This window comes from Syngnathus scovelli, chromosome 19 (assembly GCF_024217435.2).
Source record: "Syngnathus scovelli strain Florida chromosome 19, RoL_Ssco_1.2, whole genome shotgun sequence".
Taxonomy (NCBI): Eukaryota; Metazoa; Chordata; class Actinopteri; order Syngnathiformes; family Syngnathidae; genus Syngnathus; species Syngnathus scovelli.
In genome coordinates, this window is record NC_090865.1 from 3,690,885 (window position 1) to 3,707,180 (window position 16,296).

At 38.0% G+C, this 16,296-nt stretch overlaps 2 protein-coding genes and 1 long non-coding RNA gene across 7 annotated transcripts; 1 reads left to right on the forward strand and 2 right to left on the reverse strand.

Annotated features, from left to right (window-relative positions):
* The first annotated feature begins 504 nt into the window (after nucleotides 1-504).
* LOC125986941 (uncharacterized) lies at nucleotides 505-2,299 on the forward strand. Its single transcript, XR_007487820.1, has 2 exons — nucleotides 505-864; nucleotides 1,334-2,299. It is a non-coding gene; the product is annotated as an uncharacterized lncRNA (long non-coding RNA).
* Nucleotides 2,300-2,849: 550 nt separating this feature from the next.
* Nucleotides 2,850-5,688, reverse strand: LOC125986939 (CMP-N-acetylneuraminate-beta-galactosamide-alpha-2,3-sialyltransferase 1). Of its 2 annotated transcripts, XM_049750892.2 has the most exons (8): nucleotides 5,608-5,688; nucleotides 5,467-5,502; nucleotides 4,164-4,418; nucleotides 3,864-4,060; nucleotides 3,606-3,773; nucleotides 3,459-3,504; nucleotides 3,260-3,379; nucleotides 2,850-3,179 (listed from the first exon to the last, which is right to left on the reverse strand). In XM_049750892.2, the coding sequence occupies exons 1-8, from the start codon at nucleotides 5,614-5,616 to the stop codon at nucleotides 3,012-3,014; spliced, it is 999 nt and encodes a 332-aa protein (XP_049606849.1). In that variant the 5' UTR covers nucleotides 5,617-5,688; the 3' UTR covers nucleotides 2,850-3,011. The 2 variants fall into 2 exon arrangements, with proteins under 2 accessions (XP_049606849.1, XP_049606850.1); XM_049750893.2 differs by lacking the exons at nucleotides 5,467-5,502; nucleotides 5,608-5,688 and adding an exon at nucleotides 4,937-5,191.
* A 417-nt stretch (nucleotides 5,689-6,105) lies between these two features.
* On the reverse strand, nucleotides 6,106-11,446 carry LOC125986940 (CMP-N-acetylneuraminate-beta-galactosamide-alpha-2,3-sialyltransferase 1). 4 transcript variants are annotated; one of them, XM_049750896.2, is made up of 9 exons: nucleotides 11,283-11,446; nucleotides 10,155-11,136; nucleotides 8,468-8,519; nucleotides 8,151-8,385; nucleotides 7,871-8,058; nucleotides 7,161-7,340; nucleotides 6,935-6,980; nucleotides 6,736-6,858; nucleotides 6,106-6,610 (listed from the first exon to the last, which is right to left on the reverse strand). In XM_049750896.2, the coding sequence occupies exons 4-9, from the start codon at nucleotides 8,382-8,384 to the stop codon at nucleotides 6,413-6,415; spliced, it is 969 nt and encodes a 322-aa protein (XP_049606853.1). In that variant the 5' UTR covers nucleotide 8,385; nucleotides 8,468-8,519; nucleotides 10,155-11,136; nucleotides 11,283-11,446; the 3' UTR covers nucleotides 6,106-6,412. The 4 variants fall into 4 exon arrangements, with proteins under 4 accessions (XP_049606853.1, XP_049606854.1, XP_049606851.1 ...); XM_049750897.2 differs by lacking the exon at nucleotides 10,155-11,136; XM_049750894.2 differs by having other exon boundaries at nucleotides 8,151-8,519.
* Between the last annotated feature and the right edge of the window lie 4,850 nt (nucleotides 11,447-16,296).

Genomic DNA, 16,296 nt, shown 5'->3' on the forward strand with positions numbered 1-16,296 from the left:
CCTAAAAGCAATGATAATTATTGTAAGAGCCAAGCTGTTGCAAAGTTTTTAATTTTGAATGTATATTTAATATGATTTTGTATACTGTATACCTGACCCACTAATTATTAACATTTTCTAATGTTATAATTTTAAAGTAATATTGTATAATAATGTGTTTTACATTTAATTTTACATTTTAATTTTTCCAAATCGACCGATATTTCTTTTTACGTTTTAACTATTTTTCCCCTCAATCTTTAAATATGACCCAAACTTCAATTAGATTTTTTTTTTAAAAAAGGAAAACATACCATAATTCAAACAAATGCAAATGTATACATGTATTACTATTTTATTTTGTTATATTGAGATTCCTGTTCAAATTTAATCACGTTTAAAGTCGTGAAATGTAAAAATAATGCAAATTTGTCTAACCCAATCATCGCGGTGGTGGGCGGGACTACGTTGCCATGACAATGACGTCAATGTTGGTGTCGAGTAACTATAAGGTCAAAATAAAGGCATGTGAATGGAAGATGGTAGTGTGTGTGCGTGTGTGGGATGGTGGAGGTGGGGGGTGATAAACAACAGGTTGCCCCGGAGTGGACGTGACGTGTCCTGAATGACTTGTGAAAATAACATCAGAGTCGAGTGGACGTCGACACGGCGCAATGAGGCTTTTTTACTCGGCCCGGTATGGAGACGTCAGACAGCACAAGGTTGGGGTCACGGAGAAGCTAGCTATAGCTAGCCATTAGCCTAGCACAAGCTAACAGTTTGATTTCTCAGCTTTAAACACCCGCTTCGTGCAATAAAGTTATTTTAAATCGTTCGCTCGCATGAAGAGGAGCATTTCCACGCATTGGCGCATTTAAATGGCAAGTACGCGTTTTTTAAAGTGATCTTTTTGGGCTGTTTTGGCTCAGACTTTGACAGTCGCTTTATGGCCTTTCAAGCTTTTCACAGTTGTTTACATTGTGACGTCACTGCACGCTAGGTCGCGAAATGTTGCGTTTATCTCTTGCAGCAAAAACGTTTCAAATAAACGCATGTAAACATGCAGAGGTCACACAGTCGCAGCAGCCAAGGTGACGGAGAAATGCCTTAAACGACGCCCGTGACGTCAGACAACTTGATTTTTATTTATTTTTTTCCTTGTGTTTGAAGTCAGTCATTGAAATTATGATTGTAAATTTTAAAACGATCATGGAAAATTACAATCACCGTGAGTGTAAATATAAAGATAATAATGTAGAACTTGTTCAATATATTCAATTAATGTTTCCCTCTTGTAATATGCCTTTTTTTCTTGTTACTTTCAAGGTTTTTTTTTTTTCCCTCCCCCAGGTAGTCCATGGGGCTGTAAACATCCCCGACTGGAAGCTGTCTTCCCTGCAGAGCTTTCAGTCTGATGTTTGCCGTCGCCGGCTACTTCCAGCCTCCTCCGCCGCCATGGACCAAGACAACTTTGCTTCTCAAATCCGGGCTCAATTCATGTAAACATCCTACACTCAGCTGAAATCCACTGCAGAAACGGCTGAGAGAAGGGTGTTTACGTGCGCTGGCTTGGAACTAAGACCACAAGAATCACCAAGAGCAAGCCAGTCCTCATGTCACATCACAAGTTGTGAATGGAATCTTTGTTACCGTTGTGTTTCTTTCATGGGGCATTAGATGATGGTTAACTGATCTGTCTCATTGAAGACTTCATATATTTAGTTTGATATATCACAGAAAGCAAGTTTCTATTTTTATTAGCGGATAATTTATTTTTTAAAGTAAGAATTTCTGATGAAAATAGCAGAACTTGGTATGACCGTCGTTGTAAGTTGCACTTCCAAATAAACACCGCAAGAGGGCACTACGCCCATTACAAACGCAGTCCAAGAGTAGTTTATAAACATTTAAAGCTAAGAAATCAAACATTTTAAGGAGGCATTCTAGGAAATATTATTTACTTGGATAATCTGCATTTGTGATTATTAATTTTCTTTGTATAAAAGCAGCAACTAGTGATAGTGCAGTTTCATTTCTGAGGAAAAGGAGTTTTAATATTTAATAGATGGATCAAACATGTATTTTGACGGCATACATTTATTGGAATCCCACTTACCAGCGTTAAAACATAATTACAAACAGTTTATCCAAGTAAATTAATGTTTGTGAATATGAACTGCTCTTCGGATTGCCTCATAAAACGCTACTACGAGCGTTTATAATGGGCGCACTGCCATCTAGCGGTTTTGAACCAGAAGTGCAGCGTGCAGTTTTACCAAGTGCAGTTTCATTTCTAAATAAAAGGAGTTTGAATATTAAATGGCTGGATCAACTTGTTTAATATCAGATTTAGCGCTTACTAAAAATATTTTAATTTTGTTCTAAAATGATGGCGTCACGGGACATTTTTAACCCGAGATCTGCCTGTTATATTTAGTTTTACATTCAAACTGCATTTTAAACAGTTTGATGAAACGTCTAATTCACCACAGAAAGCAGCAATTTTTCATTTTTAGTAGTAGATAATGACTATTTCAGGGTAATAATTTCTGATGAGTGAAAACGGCAGAATTTAGACCGCCATTGTAAGTTGCACTTCCACGTTAAAACCGCTAGATGGCAGTGCCCCCATTAAAAACGCTCATATAGTGTTTAAAGAGGCCAAACAATTCATGAGCAGTTCATTAACATATGTATACGCAGGCATTTCAGGAAGACATCATTTACTCGGATTTTATTAATTTAAATGTATTCATTTTTAATTAATTTTAATTTTAAATGAATAATTTAAAATTAAATACATTTATGCTGTCAAAATACACGTTTTGAACACCAATCCTTATTTGATATTGTAGTTAAAACCATGAAAAAAAGATTAAAAACTTTTATTTGATAGTTGTAGAAGGAAGACAACACTATGTTATACAATAAATATATTTACCTTCTATACCTCATATTAAAAACAGGAACTGGACGGAAGGGCATGTAAATAAACCCCAATCAATGTTGAATGAGTGAGAGTCCCAAGCAGGTTACAGTCCTTGAAAAAAACGAATGATCTGCCTCTGATGCAACTCACGAATGACCTCATATTCCTGCATGCCAGGATGAGGTCCAGTTCTCAGTTTTTTGTTTCTCAGGATCTCAAAATAATGGTTCCAATTGCCATCTCTGTCAGCACCAAAACCAAAAACACTGACCTGATGAGGAAAAACACAATTATAGGTCCACAGATTTTTTTTTTTTCTTAAAACTATATTTCCTAATATGAGCCACCTACCTCATCACAAAGTTGCAAGCTGAGCACCAAGGTCATAAATCCAGTGGATGGATAGCGGCCTTTCTTTTTCAGCCATATTTCATGAACATATTTCAGAAATGCCGGGTTTACGATCATCACCTGTTGAAAGGCAGACTCTTAAAGACACAAAAATGAAATGAAGGAGAAATTTGACAATTTATAGGTCAATTAGACTCACCAAGTTCTTGTTGCCGATCCTCTTTGGGTTTTCTTGCCCATTTTCTCTGTTGAAATAATCAGTAATTTTATTTTGTTTTTTGCAATTTAACATTCCAAACTATAGAGAGTAGCAATATGAGTATTGGGTTTCAATGATAACACCTACCGAGGGGCAAAGCTCCTGAGCAGCCAAAGCAGGTCATTTATCTTAAACGGAAAGAACACCAGATGAGTGCTGTTGTCCAAACTGCTGGCGCTCTCTGGATACATGACACGATGAGTTGTCTTGCTGCCAACGTCTGACTCATAGCCCTTTGTGGGCCCGCGGTTCAATCTACAGGAATCATCAGTTATTCAAAGGTCAGAGTTGAACTTTATGGCCAGAAGCAAGAAAGAAAACGCCAGCGATGTACAGTCGATTTACCTTATTACCATGTTATGGTGATCGATCAGAGGTCCATAGTGCGATCCTCTGAGATTGCCCGAATTGCCCACCACCGCACAAGTCCTGCAACGGTCAGGCGATGGCTGCTCAATTTGAGGGACGTGCGGAAAAATCGTAAATAGGTTGTTGATAGTTTCATTTAAAAAAGCAAAGGAGCGCTGCTCGATCTGCAATTTCTGCAAAAAATATTATGTAGGTTAGCGCAACATCATTTTGTGAAGGCCACATTTCACATAATCATAAATATAGAAACAGTAATTGCACGCTATGTGCATCTACCTTCCACCAGTTGAAATCATCCTCCGTGGTTGGACTTGGTATGGATAAAAAAGGCTTTGGCGAGGCGTCAATCAGCGATTTAAACTCGTGTGCACCCTCAGCCAAACATTTCTGGCAGCTGCAGACACTTTGCGGCCAGAGCCAATACAAGTTTGGCGTATTCCATTTGAATTTATAGTACAAATTGGCAGCAGTGAAACACAGGAGGATAAACAGGAGCCAAGTCGGTCGCAGTCTGGACAACATCTCGTGTGGCTGTGGAACCGTGAACATTAGTAACAGAATACTCCACCGTAGAAACCAAGGTGTCACACCCGCTTGAAGTTTTGTGCTTTTCACGCAAGCCTAAATAGCTCAAAATTTGTTATGGTGCTCCTCAGGGCTCCATTTTAGGCCCACTATTATTCTCTAGATAAATAATTTTAATACTTATCCATCAAATTTTCTCCACGGGAATTTTAATACTGTAATTAAATGAATAATTTGGAGTCATACTCCAATTTTATAGATAATTATGGTCATTTTTTCCTTCATTGAGCACCTGAATAATATGAACTCATGGGGAATGACACTCAAAACCTGTTTTTGAGTCAGTCAACCGAGACTTAAACAAGCCTAAAAAAAACAACACGGACATTCAAATGTAGAACCGCCTGGCATGAGCTTTACAATCATGCGTCAAATATGTTAGACAATGGAAGCTTATCTGTAAAAGACGACAACTATTGTTCACTAAATACCAATACAAATGTTAAAGAAAGGTCGGAATTCACCTTGAGACAAGCAACAGGGCGGATGGAACAGCAGCTGGCCATTGTAAGGAACAAAAGTTCTCAATCGTAATTTTGTTGAGCTTCTTTTAAAGCGTTTTAGTATTCAGGTAATTGTCTACCCAACTGAAGATTTTTTACTCCTTCGGGATTGTGTTGTTTTATTCTGAAAGCTCCCAAGGGGTGTGCTTTACCTGTTTGTAATGATCTCTACCTGGTTCCCATCCCCACCTGTTCCCAGTTGATAATCACTTTGTTTCCTTGTATTCAGCTTTTGTTTTTAGTTTGTAGCTTGTCATAGTACCACGGACAGTTCTCACATATTCATTTAGGTAAAAAAAAGAAATCTTACGAAACAGGTAAGACTTTTTCTTTTATGTACAAGGAGTAAACAACTGTGATCAATCCAAGTCTGTTATAGATGTAAATTTGATTTAAATTCATTTCCATGCATGCTTGTAAGGTTTGGTAGAAAAGCGCTAAATCAAAATATTCAACCTACTTCCATCCGCGTCAAAATAAAGTCTTCTTACCTGCTTCCGAGATGAGGTGTGAATCGGCTTGGTCAACTAGAGCAGGAAGAGATGAAGGATCAGGTAGAACAGGTAGCTAGCTGGCTTAAAGGGGAGGGTCATGTTTTTGTCATCCATTAAAATGAATAGTTTTTTACTCACATTTGTCATACAAGAAGCAAGGATGCAATTATCGGGAGAAATCCAGCTTCGTGGGTTCGTTTTACAAATCTTAATCCCTGGAACAATAATGGTAGCCTCAAGGTGTGGATGCAAAGCATTCATGTAATTTTGAATTTCAAAATAATAGCAGGGTGATGTCATGTTATCTGAGAGTACATCTCATTTTGAGCACAAAAGATTTAAAACAACTCATTTGAAATTGCACGGCAATTATGTGAGGATTAGTTTTGAATCATTTGGAAACATTTAAAATAATCCTGCCTTTTGTTGTGTCACATTCATTAAATCTTCAGTCTCATAATTAGAAACAATTACTCTAAAAAGTGTTTTGGAATTTGTGCCCTGAAGCTGTTAAAAAAAAAAAAACATTCACTGTCAGTTAAATATCCTTAGCAAATGTATTTTCTTCTTTGCACTCAAGATGGCAGCAGCAGCACACATCATATCAGATTTTTTTGCAGTGAAAGGACAATCTCATTTGGTGGCAGTAATGCACTGTTTAATTTTGTTTGCAAACTGAAAGTAATTCCCACAAAAGAGCAACAAAGGACAATTTATTAGGCACAGTCATGTTTTGCGCTCTCATAATGTTTGTAAGTTTTGCTGAGTACAAATGATTTTAAAAAAAACATTCTATTAAAAATAATTCACATTTTTTTTTAGCAAGAAAATGCTAAAAAGTACATTAATTGTATTTCCTTTTATTTCAATCTAAAAAACAAGAACAGCAGCAAAATACATTTATACATTTATCTTTGAAAAAAAAAAAATGAGCCACTGTTTTTCACATTGGCAAATCTTTTGTGATGTTTGGAGAAGATTTTTTGAAGAAATTAATTTTTTTGTGTGCAGCCAGTTGTTCGATCATCAAATACTCCAGTTTCCCATAGTGCAATCCAGTTCCAAGATTTTTACGTTTGTATTTCTCCCAGTAGTGACTCCAATTTCCATCACTGTCTGCTCCAAAACCAAACACACTCACCTGTAAAGACAATATAGCCGCAATTTTAAATTGGTTGACAAAAAGTATTTTCTGCTATAAATTATCAGATCTGTGCCGTTACAGGATTTATTTTTAGAACTGTTAAATATTTAAAAAACAGTCACCTCTTCACACATGTGTAGAGCAAGAATGACGGCCAAGAAGCCCGTGGAAGGATAGCTGCCGTTCCTCTTCCCCAACCATTTGTGATAAACATATGCAATGAAACCTGGATTGACCACCATCACCTTTTTATAAAATAAAATAAAAAACATTCTGATTATACACGTTAAATATGGAACGGCTTTTGAAATCAATACTCACTAGGTTCTTGTTGGCCTGAATTTTATACGGCCCAATATTACGTATCCTGTTGAATACAACACAAACAAGAAAATATGATTTTTTTTTTTTTGCTATCTTAGACATTTATATACATCGGGAATGGTTGGAGTTGGCATAAAATGAGAAGGGAATCGCTTTTATTAACAATTCATTTCATCGATAAATCTCATTCAAATTTCGATCAGAAGATAATCATTTGACTCACGTTTTGACGTAACCTGTCGTAAAGGCTTGTTGTAACCACACCAGGTCCATGATCTTGTAAGGGGACAGCACAAGGTGAGTGATGTTGTCCAAGTTTTGGGCAGTCTCTGGATACATGAGACGATGAGTCGTTTTGGTGCCCACGTCTTCTTCATAGGATTTGATTTGACCCCGGTTCATTCTGTGTAAATCAGTCAGGGTATTCGTTCAGTACAAAGCATTTTTTTTTTCTTCTATTGTAATCACGACTTGCATCGGAGTCTTTCAAGCAAGATCCAAAACCATACATCATAGATCAGATGACAATATGGAAAAATAGGAATATGTCATATATTCTTTATCCTCACAATAGAACAGCTAATTTTAGTGTTGATGAGTTGAGAGGAACTGAAACATCTCAATGCAGCTTCACTTTGATTTCAATTGTGATGTGCTTTCCCCCGCCCACCAGAATTGGTGACAAAAACATTTTAGTTTTTTCTTTTTCAATTGTATTTAATTATTATGATTTTATGCTTTTATAAGTGCAGCATCATAAAGTGCCATTTTTTCCCCTCCTTAAAATACACACTCCTATGATTTTCGATATTATGGTACGGATTAACGGCATCCCTATTCATTTCAATTGGCATTGACGATTTGAGACGTATAAGCTCAGATGTGCAGGTGTCTGAAATGAAAAATATTGTGCAGTATTTGTATGTGATTTACCTCATCACCATATCATGGCTATCTATCAGTCGTCCATAATGAGAGCCTTTCAAATTTGGAGAATTGCCCACCACTGCACACGTCCTCCAGCGCTCCGGTCTCTTGGAGATGGCCGGAAATGTCTTCAACAATTTTTCCACTACTGTCTGGTAGTATTCCAAGGTCTGCTCTTCAATCGTCTGCAATGTCTGACGCATGACCACATACAGGTTAGACGAGCTGAGCCTGCAAATGTGACAATTGTAAATTTCAAGTCCAGTGACAAACTGGTCGTACTCGCCTTCCACCAGTCAAAAACTTCCAATGAAAGATTTTTTGTCCCGCTTAGAAACGGTTCGACCGATTCGTCAAAGCGTCGCATGAACTCGGCGTCATCCTCTTCTCGAAGACTTTGGTCCAAAAAGTACTTTGACGATGAATAGCTCAAAAACACCAATGTGATGGTGCCGGTTAGCAGCACCGCTAGCAGCACTTTGAGCTTCGTCTTGGTAATTATGACCGGACATGAGATCATTCTGTCAGTTGTAGATAGTTATCATTCCAAAAAAATATTATTTTGAAGAATTTGAAATATGTTTGAGATATTTGGTCATTCACTTTTTGTAGTGCTCATCTTCATTAGGTGCAATGATGATTTGAAGCAGTGCACCTGCAAAAAAAAAAAAACAAGATGTAATACAGGGTGGTACGGTGACTCACTGGTTAGGACAACTGTGGAGTTAGTAGCATCATGCCTTCTTGTTTTTACTTTTTGTATTGATTAGTTGAATGTTTTGTTTGTCCGTGGACCAATATAATACATATATATATGTATTATATATATATATATATATATATATTGATTTTTGATAGATAGATAGATAGATAGATAGATAGATAGATAGATAGATAGATAGATAGATAGATAGATAGATAGATAGATAGATAGATAGATAGATAGATAGATAGATAGATAGATAGATAGATAGATAGATAGATAGATAGTGGGAACGTAATTTCAATCTCTGTGTGTCTTGGCATGTGAAGAAATTGACAATAAAGCTGACTTTGACTTTGTATAGCAGGTAAAAAAACGCAACCTATAGTCCGAAAATTACGGTGTATATATCTATATATCTATATACTTAGACTCAACTTTATTAATCCCTTGGGATTACTCCTTCAGGGAAATTCAGGCCCCAGCAGTATCCATACCACAGAGCGGGTATACAAAAGACACACAGATGGCATGAGCGCAACTCAATAGGCCCTCATAAGGCTGCCATACAACGGCGCCACAAGAAGGCCAGAAAGTGCGAAAGATAAAAGCCATCAAAGCAAAGCAAAAAGACAAAGAAAAAAGTAACAGTGCCCAACCAGCACCCCTCAATATCAGAAAACACCCCAAAACACACAAAATAGCCTCCACAGGGTCCACAGACAGGTGTAAGGGTAGTCCAGTTCAACGGCACCCAATGGACCGTGGTCGTGAATCGGTGAAAACATCACAAAGCAGGCAAACGTGTGAGCAGCGTCCTGGGCACCCAGTCGGGGCACGTGCAGATGGTCACCACGGGGCTAGCACGGCGAAGGTCGCTGGTTCTGACGAGCACGAGGGAGCACAGGGGTCGCGGCTGCAAGGCAGGGGGCCCGGTCAGCATCAGCCAGATAAGCAGGAAGCCGTCGTAGAGGTACGCCGGTCTCGACCGATGTGCGCAGCCATAACGGTCCCAGGGAAAAAAAAAAAAGAAAATCACATCCAAAGCGATACCGAGGTGCGGTAGAAGGCACCAGCACCGCCGAATGGACAAAAAGACAGAAAGAAAAAGGAGAAAGAAGGAAATAAAGAGAAAAAGAGAGAACACTGCTGGGAGGCTGCCACTCACGTCGGCGCCATACCAAAAAAATAAAAAATAAAATATATATATATATATATATATATATATATATATATATATATATATATATATATATATATATATATATATATATATATATAAATAAATAAATAATATGTCTTGTCACCGTGGGATAGTAGGAAACGACAACATCATAAATTAAGAACATTATGTGGAAATACTAAGGCAACATCTCAAGACATTATTCAAGAAGCCAAAACTTGGGCGCAAAAAAAGATAAAATAATTGCCCCATAGTGTATATACACAAAACGGAAGGAATTTTGTAAATTGACATTATATATATATTATTTTATAAACTCTGCGGTATGAATGCAGGAATCAATAAAGTTTCTATCTATCTAAAAAGTCATTTTTAAAATAATTGCACAATAGAGATCTTCCTACCCGTGTTACAAGTCCGTCCCGTCCTACAGGCAACTGTTTAAAGGAAACAGTTCTGAGAGTTGAACTATTTTTGGGGGGCAGGAAGAGGAGTGGCAACAACAAATATTTTTTTTTTTCATCTCTTTATTCCCTATTGACTGCCAGGCAACCCCATTTTTTTTTTAATGATTTTTTTCAAGATGCACAGAATATTATGTTATATTATATTAAATACACTGAGACTTAGAAAAGAAACTTGTCAAGTGGAATTAAAGTGGAAAGTTGCTGGGTGGAGCTTAAAACATGTTCTGCCACAGATAGTATCTCACCGAACGTCAAGCTAACCCACAAGTCTCTTCAAAATGGTCTTTTTTCCAGAGGCTGTATTTTAACCACTGGTGTTCCTCAGGGCTCATTACCGGAGATCCTGTTTTTTTTTTAATCCCCTTGTATGGTTTCCCCTGGCAGTTCTCTACTCTTGCTTTTTTTCTTTTTGTTCTTATTTGAATTTTGAATGTCAATGTCAAAGCCATTAATGCAAATTGTCATTCCATTAGGATTATTTTCCTATTTGTTAAAACATCAGTCTCTTGTATGTTGACTGTAAACACACAAAGGTGTGTCTTGTGGCATTCGGCATGATGTGTGTTTGTAATGTGTTCTGGTCAAACTAGTTTATATTGACAATGGTAGGTCTAAATTGCCACGTTTAAAACGATAAAAATGATTCACAGCAGGATTGGTGCTACTCCCGCTTGCGACACTATTTTTTATACCCTATTAGTATTTATTTTTTTTTGCTTCCCAGTGGGTAGTTGGCAGGAGGTTGGGCCATGTTGCATTCTTGTTATTTATTAATTCATCTCAAATCCAAGGGAAGATCTTAGACTGTCTCCTGGTGCAGCCCAAGGCGTGAATTAACTTGTGTATTGTTGATACTGCACACTTTGGTGTCCATGCCAGAAAGCCCAAAAGGAAACATGTGAAATATACAAGATGGATGCTGCAGGAGGGGTGAAAAAAAAAATACAATGAATAAAATATCAACATTCTGATATATGATCCGTAAACAATGTGTGGCTACTGAAATTTGACTCACTTCTGTAGTGTTTGTTTTAACACCCATACAACATTTAGAATGTTTCTTACCTGGAAGCTCTGAAGGACTCCATTATTTTGTATTAGCACATGTTTACAAGATCCTTTAAAGTTGTTGAGTGATGACTTGTTTCGACAACTTTGGCAGCAGCAGAGGCTCATCCGTTTAAGTGGTAGACCTCGATTAAATGTGTGTGATCTACGGCGAGCTGGCTGAGCGGCGTTGTTCATTTGCATGGGTGTTACACGTGAGAAGGTCGGGAAAAAATATTTGTTTAGTCAGAATGATTGCATGATGGAAGCAAGGTGAGGGCATTCTCACTTGAGAAGATGCAAATGGTATGAGCCAAACATTTTGGCGAAATTGATTGTGATTATCGACTATTAGGAAATAATATAAAATAAAATAAAATAAAATAAAATAAAATAAAATAAAATAAAATAAAATAAAATAAAATAAAATAAAATAATGAAATGAAATGAAATGAAATGAAATACAATGAAAATATAAAATGAAAATAATGTTATCATCTCAAAACTTAATTTGTAACTCAAATATTCTTGCTTACAGGAAACCAGAGCAGGACGGAAAAGTACCGGCATTCTTGTTTAACCAGAACTATTCCACAAGTTGCCTCACGCACACATACAAGCTAGTTGCATGTGACTGCCTCTTATGAAGTCTGAAATTGATAAAAGGAACAGACAAGGAACGGCTCGTTGGCATCCTCTGAAGCGCTGAAGGCTTCCTCTTCCCCTTCCCCTTTTTTTGACACAATAGCGTTTCTGGGTGTGTTAGTTTCTTATCTGTTTGCTGTATCTACATACATATATTAAACTGCAGTTTTATAGGATAACCAGACATTTATTGGAAAATGAAAATGACATCTGCTCACCCAACATCGAGCCCTCATTTGACCATTTCGCTGTAAACGATAGTCATAAAAAAGTGACATCTGCTCACCCAACATAGAGCCCTCATTTGACCCTTTCGCTCTAAGCTCACCAAAATGTCAGTGTGGTGTACCACAAGGTGGTGTTCTAAGTCCAAGGCCATTTATGTTTTGCTGTCGTGATCCAAGTTTATAGTCAGGGCATAATTAATTCAAGTTGAATTCACTGCATGTGGTTTTTGATCGTCGTCAAGAGTTTATAACAATCTCAATTCAAATGATAAATTTCCGGTATTGTAAATATAAATGACTTGGTAATGGATTACAAAAAAATGAGTCCATCTTTTTTTACTGTAAGTCAACAACTTCCCTGACATTCTCGACTGTAATCAGCATCCCATGAATAAATCAAAAATGAGCTCCAATTAAGCGGAGGTTTCAGCCGTTGAGCAATAACGAGATGCTAATGAAGAGCGCCAATCTTACGCTGTGATTGCTTTTACACTTCAGCCGCTTCGCCGTTTTTGTCCTCTGACACGCTTGGCGGGCTTATCGGTGCCGTTTGGTCAAGGGAAGTCTTGGCTAATTACGCTCAAATCCCACCCGACGTCTGTTTGTGCCGATAATTGCCTAGCTGCACTTTCACCCTGGCCAATTGTTCAATTTCAATTTGAATTTTTAATAGCCTATTTAGTTGGGGAATGCGGTAACGTGAGAAGATGATCGTTTGTAAGTCTGAACACATCTGACAAACAAGACTTGGCAATATCTTTAATTATTAAGAGTTGGATTAGAATATAAGTGGATCGGGAATGTAATGATCGGATGCCTGATTGATATTTACATTAACAATTATTTAAATATAAGCATGAACGAGGTCACTAGAAACATCATTCACGTAGGTTTATAATGGATAAATTTAGACTAGATTTACCGAGTAATATTTTATATTATATATCAATTGTTTCCTCAGTCTGTTCCAGTTTCCTCTAATAGTTTAGCTTGGGGGGGTGAAATGTTAATGCGTCATCACTCCATCAGAAAAAAAGGCCTCCCAGCGTTGTTGACATTTGCAAATGACAAGATGAATATCGCCACTAAAAAAACAAAAGCGCATTTGCTGACAGCATGATTGATGCCTTCAAACGTAAATAGCCGATATTTAAGATTATTAATTAAAGTGGTTTTTGTATTTTGATGCGTGCAAGGCAGCGAAAGCTTCGATATAAATTTGCATGTGTTTTAATTAAATGGCCGACAGGAGGTCATGCCGTGAAGGTTTTTTGTGCGGAATCAAAGTGATGACAAACCTCCCCTTTTACTTATTAAAAAACTTTCAAGTTATTAAGTAGGAGAACTTTGAAAGTCGCTGTTTAATTCATGCGTCCCTGCAGTGATTTCATCTCATTGAACATTTGCTTCATTTAACCGACACGTCTCTCCTCAGTGTAAGCCTCATCAGATTAATTTTAAAAAATGAGACCTTGTTTTTTTTTGTTTTTTTTAAAAAAAGCAAAGCACTTGCTGACTTTTCCAGACATAAATCCAAAGGGGATTCGGTTAATGCTCATTTGGAAAACACGCGGCCTCGTCTTAAAATATACGAGCCTTCCAGCGAGTCCCGCCTATGCAAACGTTGAATTACAGCCGCGCGCGTCTTTCTCATCTTAACTTCCTACCTATCATCAAGTATTGCATATTTCGGATTTTTGACTTCGAGCCACGCGAGTGTGTTGCCGTTTCTGCCAGTTTATTTCCAGCAACTTGTAATTGGGGATAATGTTTAGTGGCGATGCTTCGTCCAGAAAAGGAACGTTATTGTTCTGCTGTCAAATTGCTAGCTTAGTTTGGTGCATTGACCTTAAATTGTTGACCTTTTACGATTTTGATAGCATAAGCAAAATGTTGTTTCTCTTCTTGGCTGCACGCTGAGGTCCCATTAGCAGATTATAGCGACAACAGTGAAAGTGGGCCGCACGCGCTAGCGCAACCCCGGAGAATAGGGCCTGCCACTTTAACATCGCTGTCGCATCGGATTAAGGAAGACTGAAGGTAGACGCTGGCTCCTCGGGCTGCCGAGATGACAGCAGCATACACGATGTGCCTCGGGAGGTCAGATCTGATCTGAAATGAAATGCACTTAGTGAAATAACCTTTTCAACTTTGGCTCGGACTCTAATTTTGTCTGCCACATACAATCGAGTTCATTTTTTTCCGGATGTGAGCGCCAGAGTCATAAATGACCATGTGCAAAGATGCCAAGACACTCATGAATATGTTAATCGGTACTATTATCGCTCCTGATCGCTGCTCTCTCAAGTTATTACCTTCATTTATTTCTTTTTTTTAACACCTCAAATTGTGTTTTAAAAGAATGACTCTATTTATTCATTAAGCCGTTTGCGGCGTGATTTGTTTATTCTGCCTTTTAATGGATGATTAATTCTGGCGCAACCTTGGAACAAAACAGCTGTTGTTTTCCTCCCGCCCCCCAAAAAAAGTTCAGCACTAGCCTAAGGAAATAATCATCCATCCATTTTGCAAAAATCAAAGCCCCCCTCCGTGGTGACTTGTAGGCAGGCAAAATCCTCCAGACTGTGAAGTGTTTAATTGAATATTTTCATCTCCAGAGGTGGAAGCCATTGTAAACACCCGTCCTTCCGTCTTCCATCATAACTATACCTCTTTCTAGAGAAAAATCTTGATGAAATGGATCCTTCTCTGTCTTTTTTGGACCTTCAGTTTTGCAAGCTTCCACAACAGCCAAGTCCCCAGTGAGCAATGATTCATGATCCGGTAGCTGACTGTGCCAGAATGAGGTCATCTACATAGATGACTCCATCACTTCAGACAGCAAAGGGCAAAATTGATATTTTCTTGATACTCTTCTCGCCGCTTATCGTGAGTCACCACTTTTTTTTCCTGCTGCTTCTGCCGTTTAAGCAAAAAATAAAATATAGAATAGGTCTCAACTTAATACTATATTTGGTGGACAATCTGCACAGAGCAAGCACGTTGTCCACTCAGACTCGGAAATTGCTAAAGTAATTGGTTTTGTCTTCAAAAGGCTTGCCTTCATCTTTATGTATTAGCCGTCACTACTTCCCGCCTCGGAGCTGCTGTGTTCTCCGGTGAGTGCATTAAGTCCGGAAAACATTTCCCACCTCTCCTTGATAGGAGGGATTTTTTTTTTCTTCAAAATGAGGGCTATCAAAGGAGATTAAGGATAAGAGCACCTTTGAGTGTGCTGTAGTAGGAATGTGCATTTATTTATTTATTTATTTATTTATTTATTTATTTATTTATTTGTTTGTTTGTTTTAAAGGAACGAGACAGCATGCCTGATGATGTTGGTTATTATTTTTGGTTGCCTCGCTGTTTATTTCTCGATGAAGCGGCACTGATTATACGATATCCGTGAACAGGGAAATTGGAATTTTTTCCGGCACGGTGGATTACGGGGGGGGGTTGTGTCAGTCAACCTAAGCCGAGGTTTTGGTAAGGCAGGTCTGGTGGCAAAGAAGACTCACGGTTTGCTTTGATCACAGCGGCCTGGGTATGAATAATGCACATGATGCACATGCACTTTTCATGTGATTCCAACCTGTTGGTGTGAAGCTACTTTGGGCATCCTAATGTAAAAAATAAATAAAAAAAATACTGCAAACACGCTTTGATTTAATCATAATATAAAAATAGAGAAATTATATCATTATCGATGCTAATGTTTAGTTTGATTTTGTCTCAAGAGCCAGAAAGTCAAATTATATATCTTGGTATTATCCGCCATCAATCATTTGACTTGTCCATTGAAACTATTTTCCCCTCCTGACGTGTGTGTTGGCTTTCCATCTTGTCTGTAAATTGGATCTGGGACCAACACCCCTCCCTCTTCCCTCCTATAAAAACCAAACGTAAAAATCACAAACGGGCCTGAAGTACACCGCAAGGATGAATTCCTATGGCGACGACAAATTGTATTTTACCCCTTCCTGGCTTCGGGGTGTATCGTCTGTAATTAATAAACATGAGGCCCCGTGACTTCTGGAGATGCTCTGAACAAGTCTTCACCGTCTTGTGAGTGAAATGCCAAAAGGTTGTGAATTTTTTTTTGAATGGGGCCATATTGGATTTGAATGCTCAAGAATATGACTGATTGCACCTTTGTGACC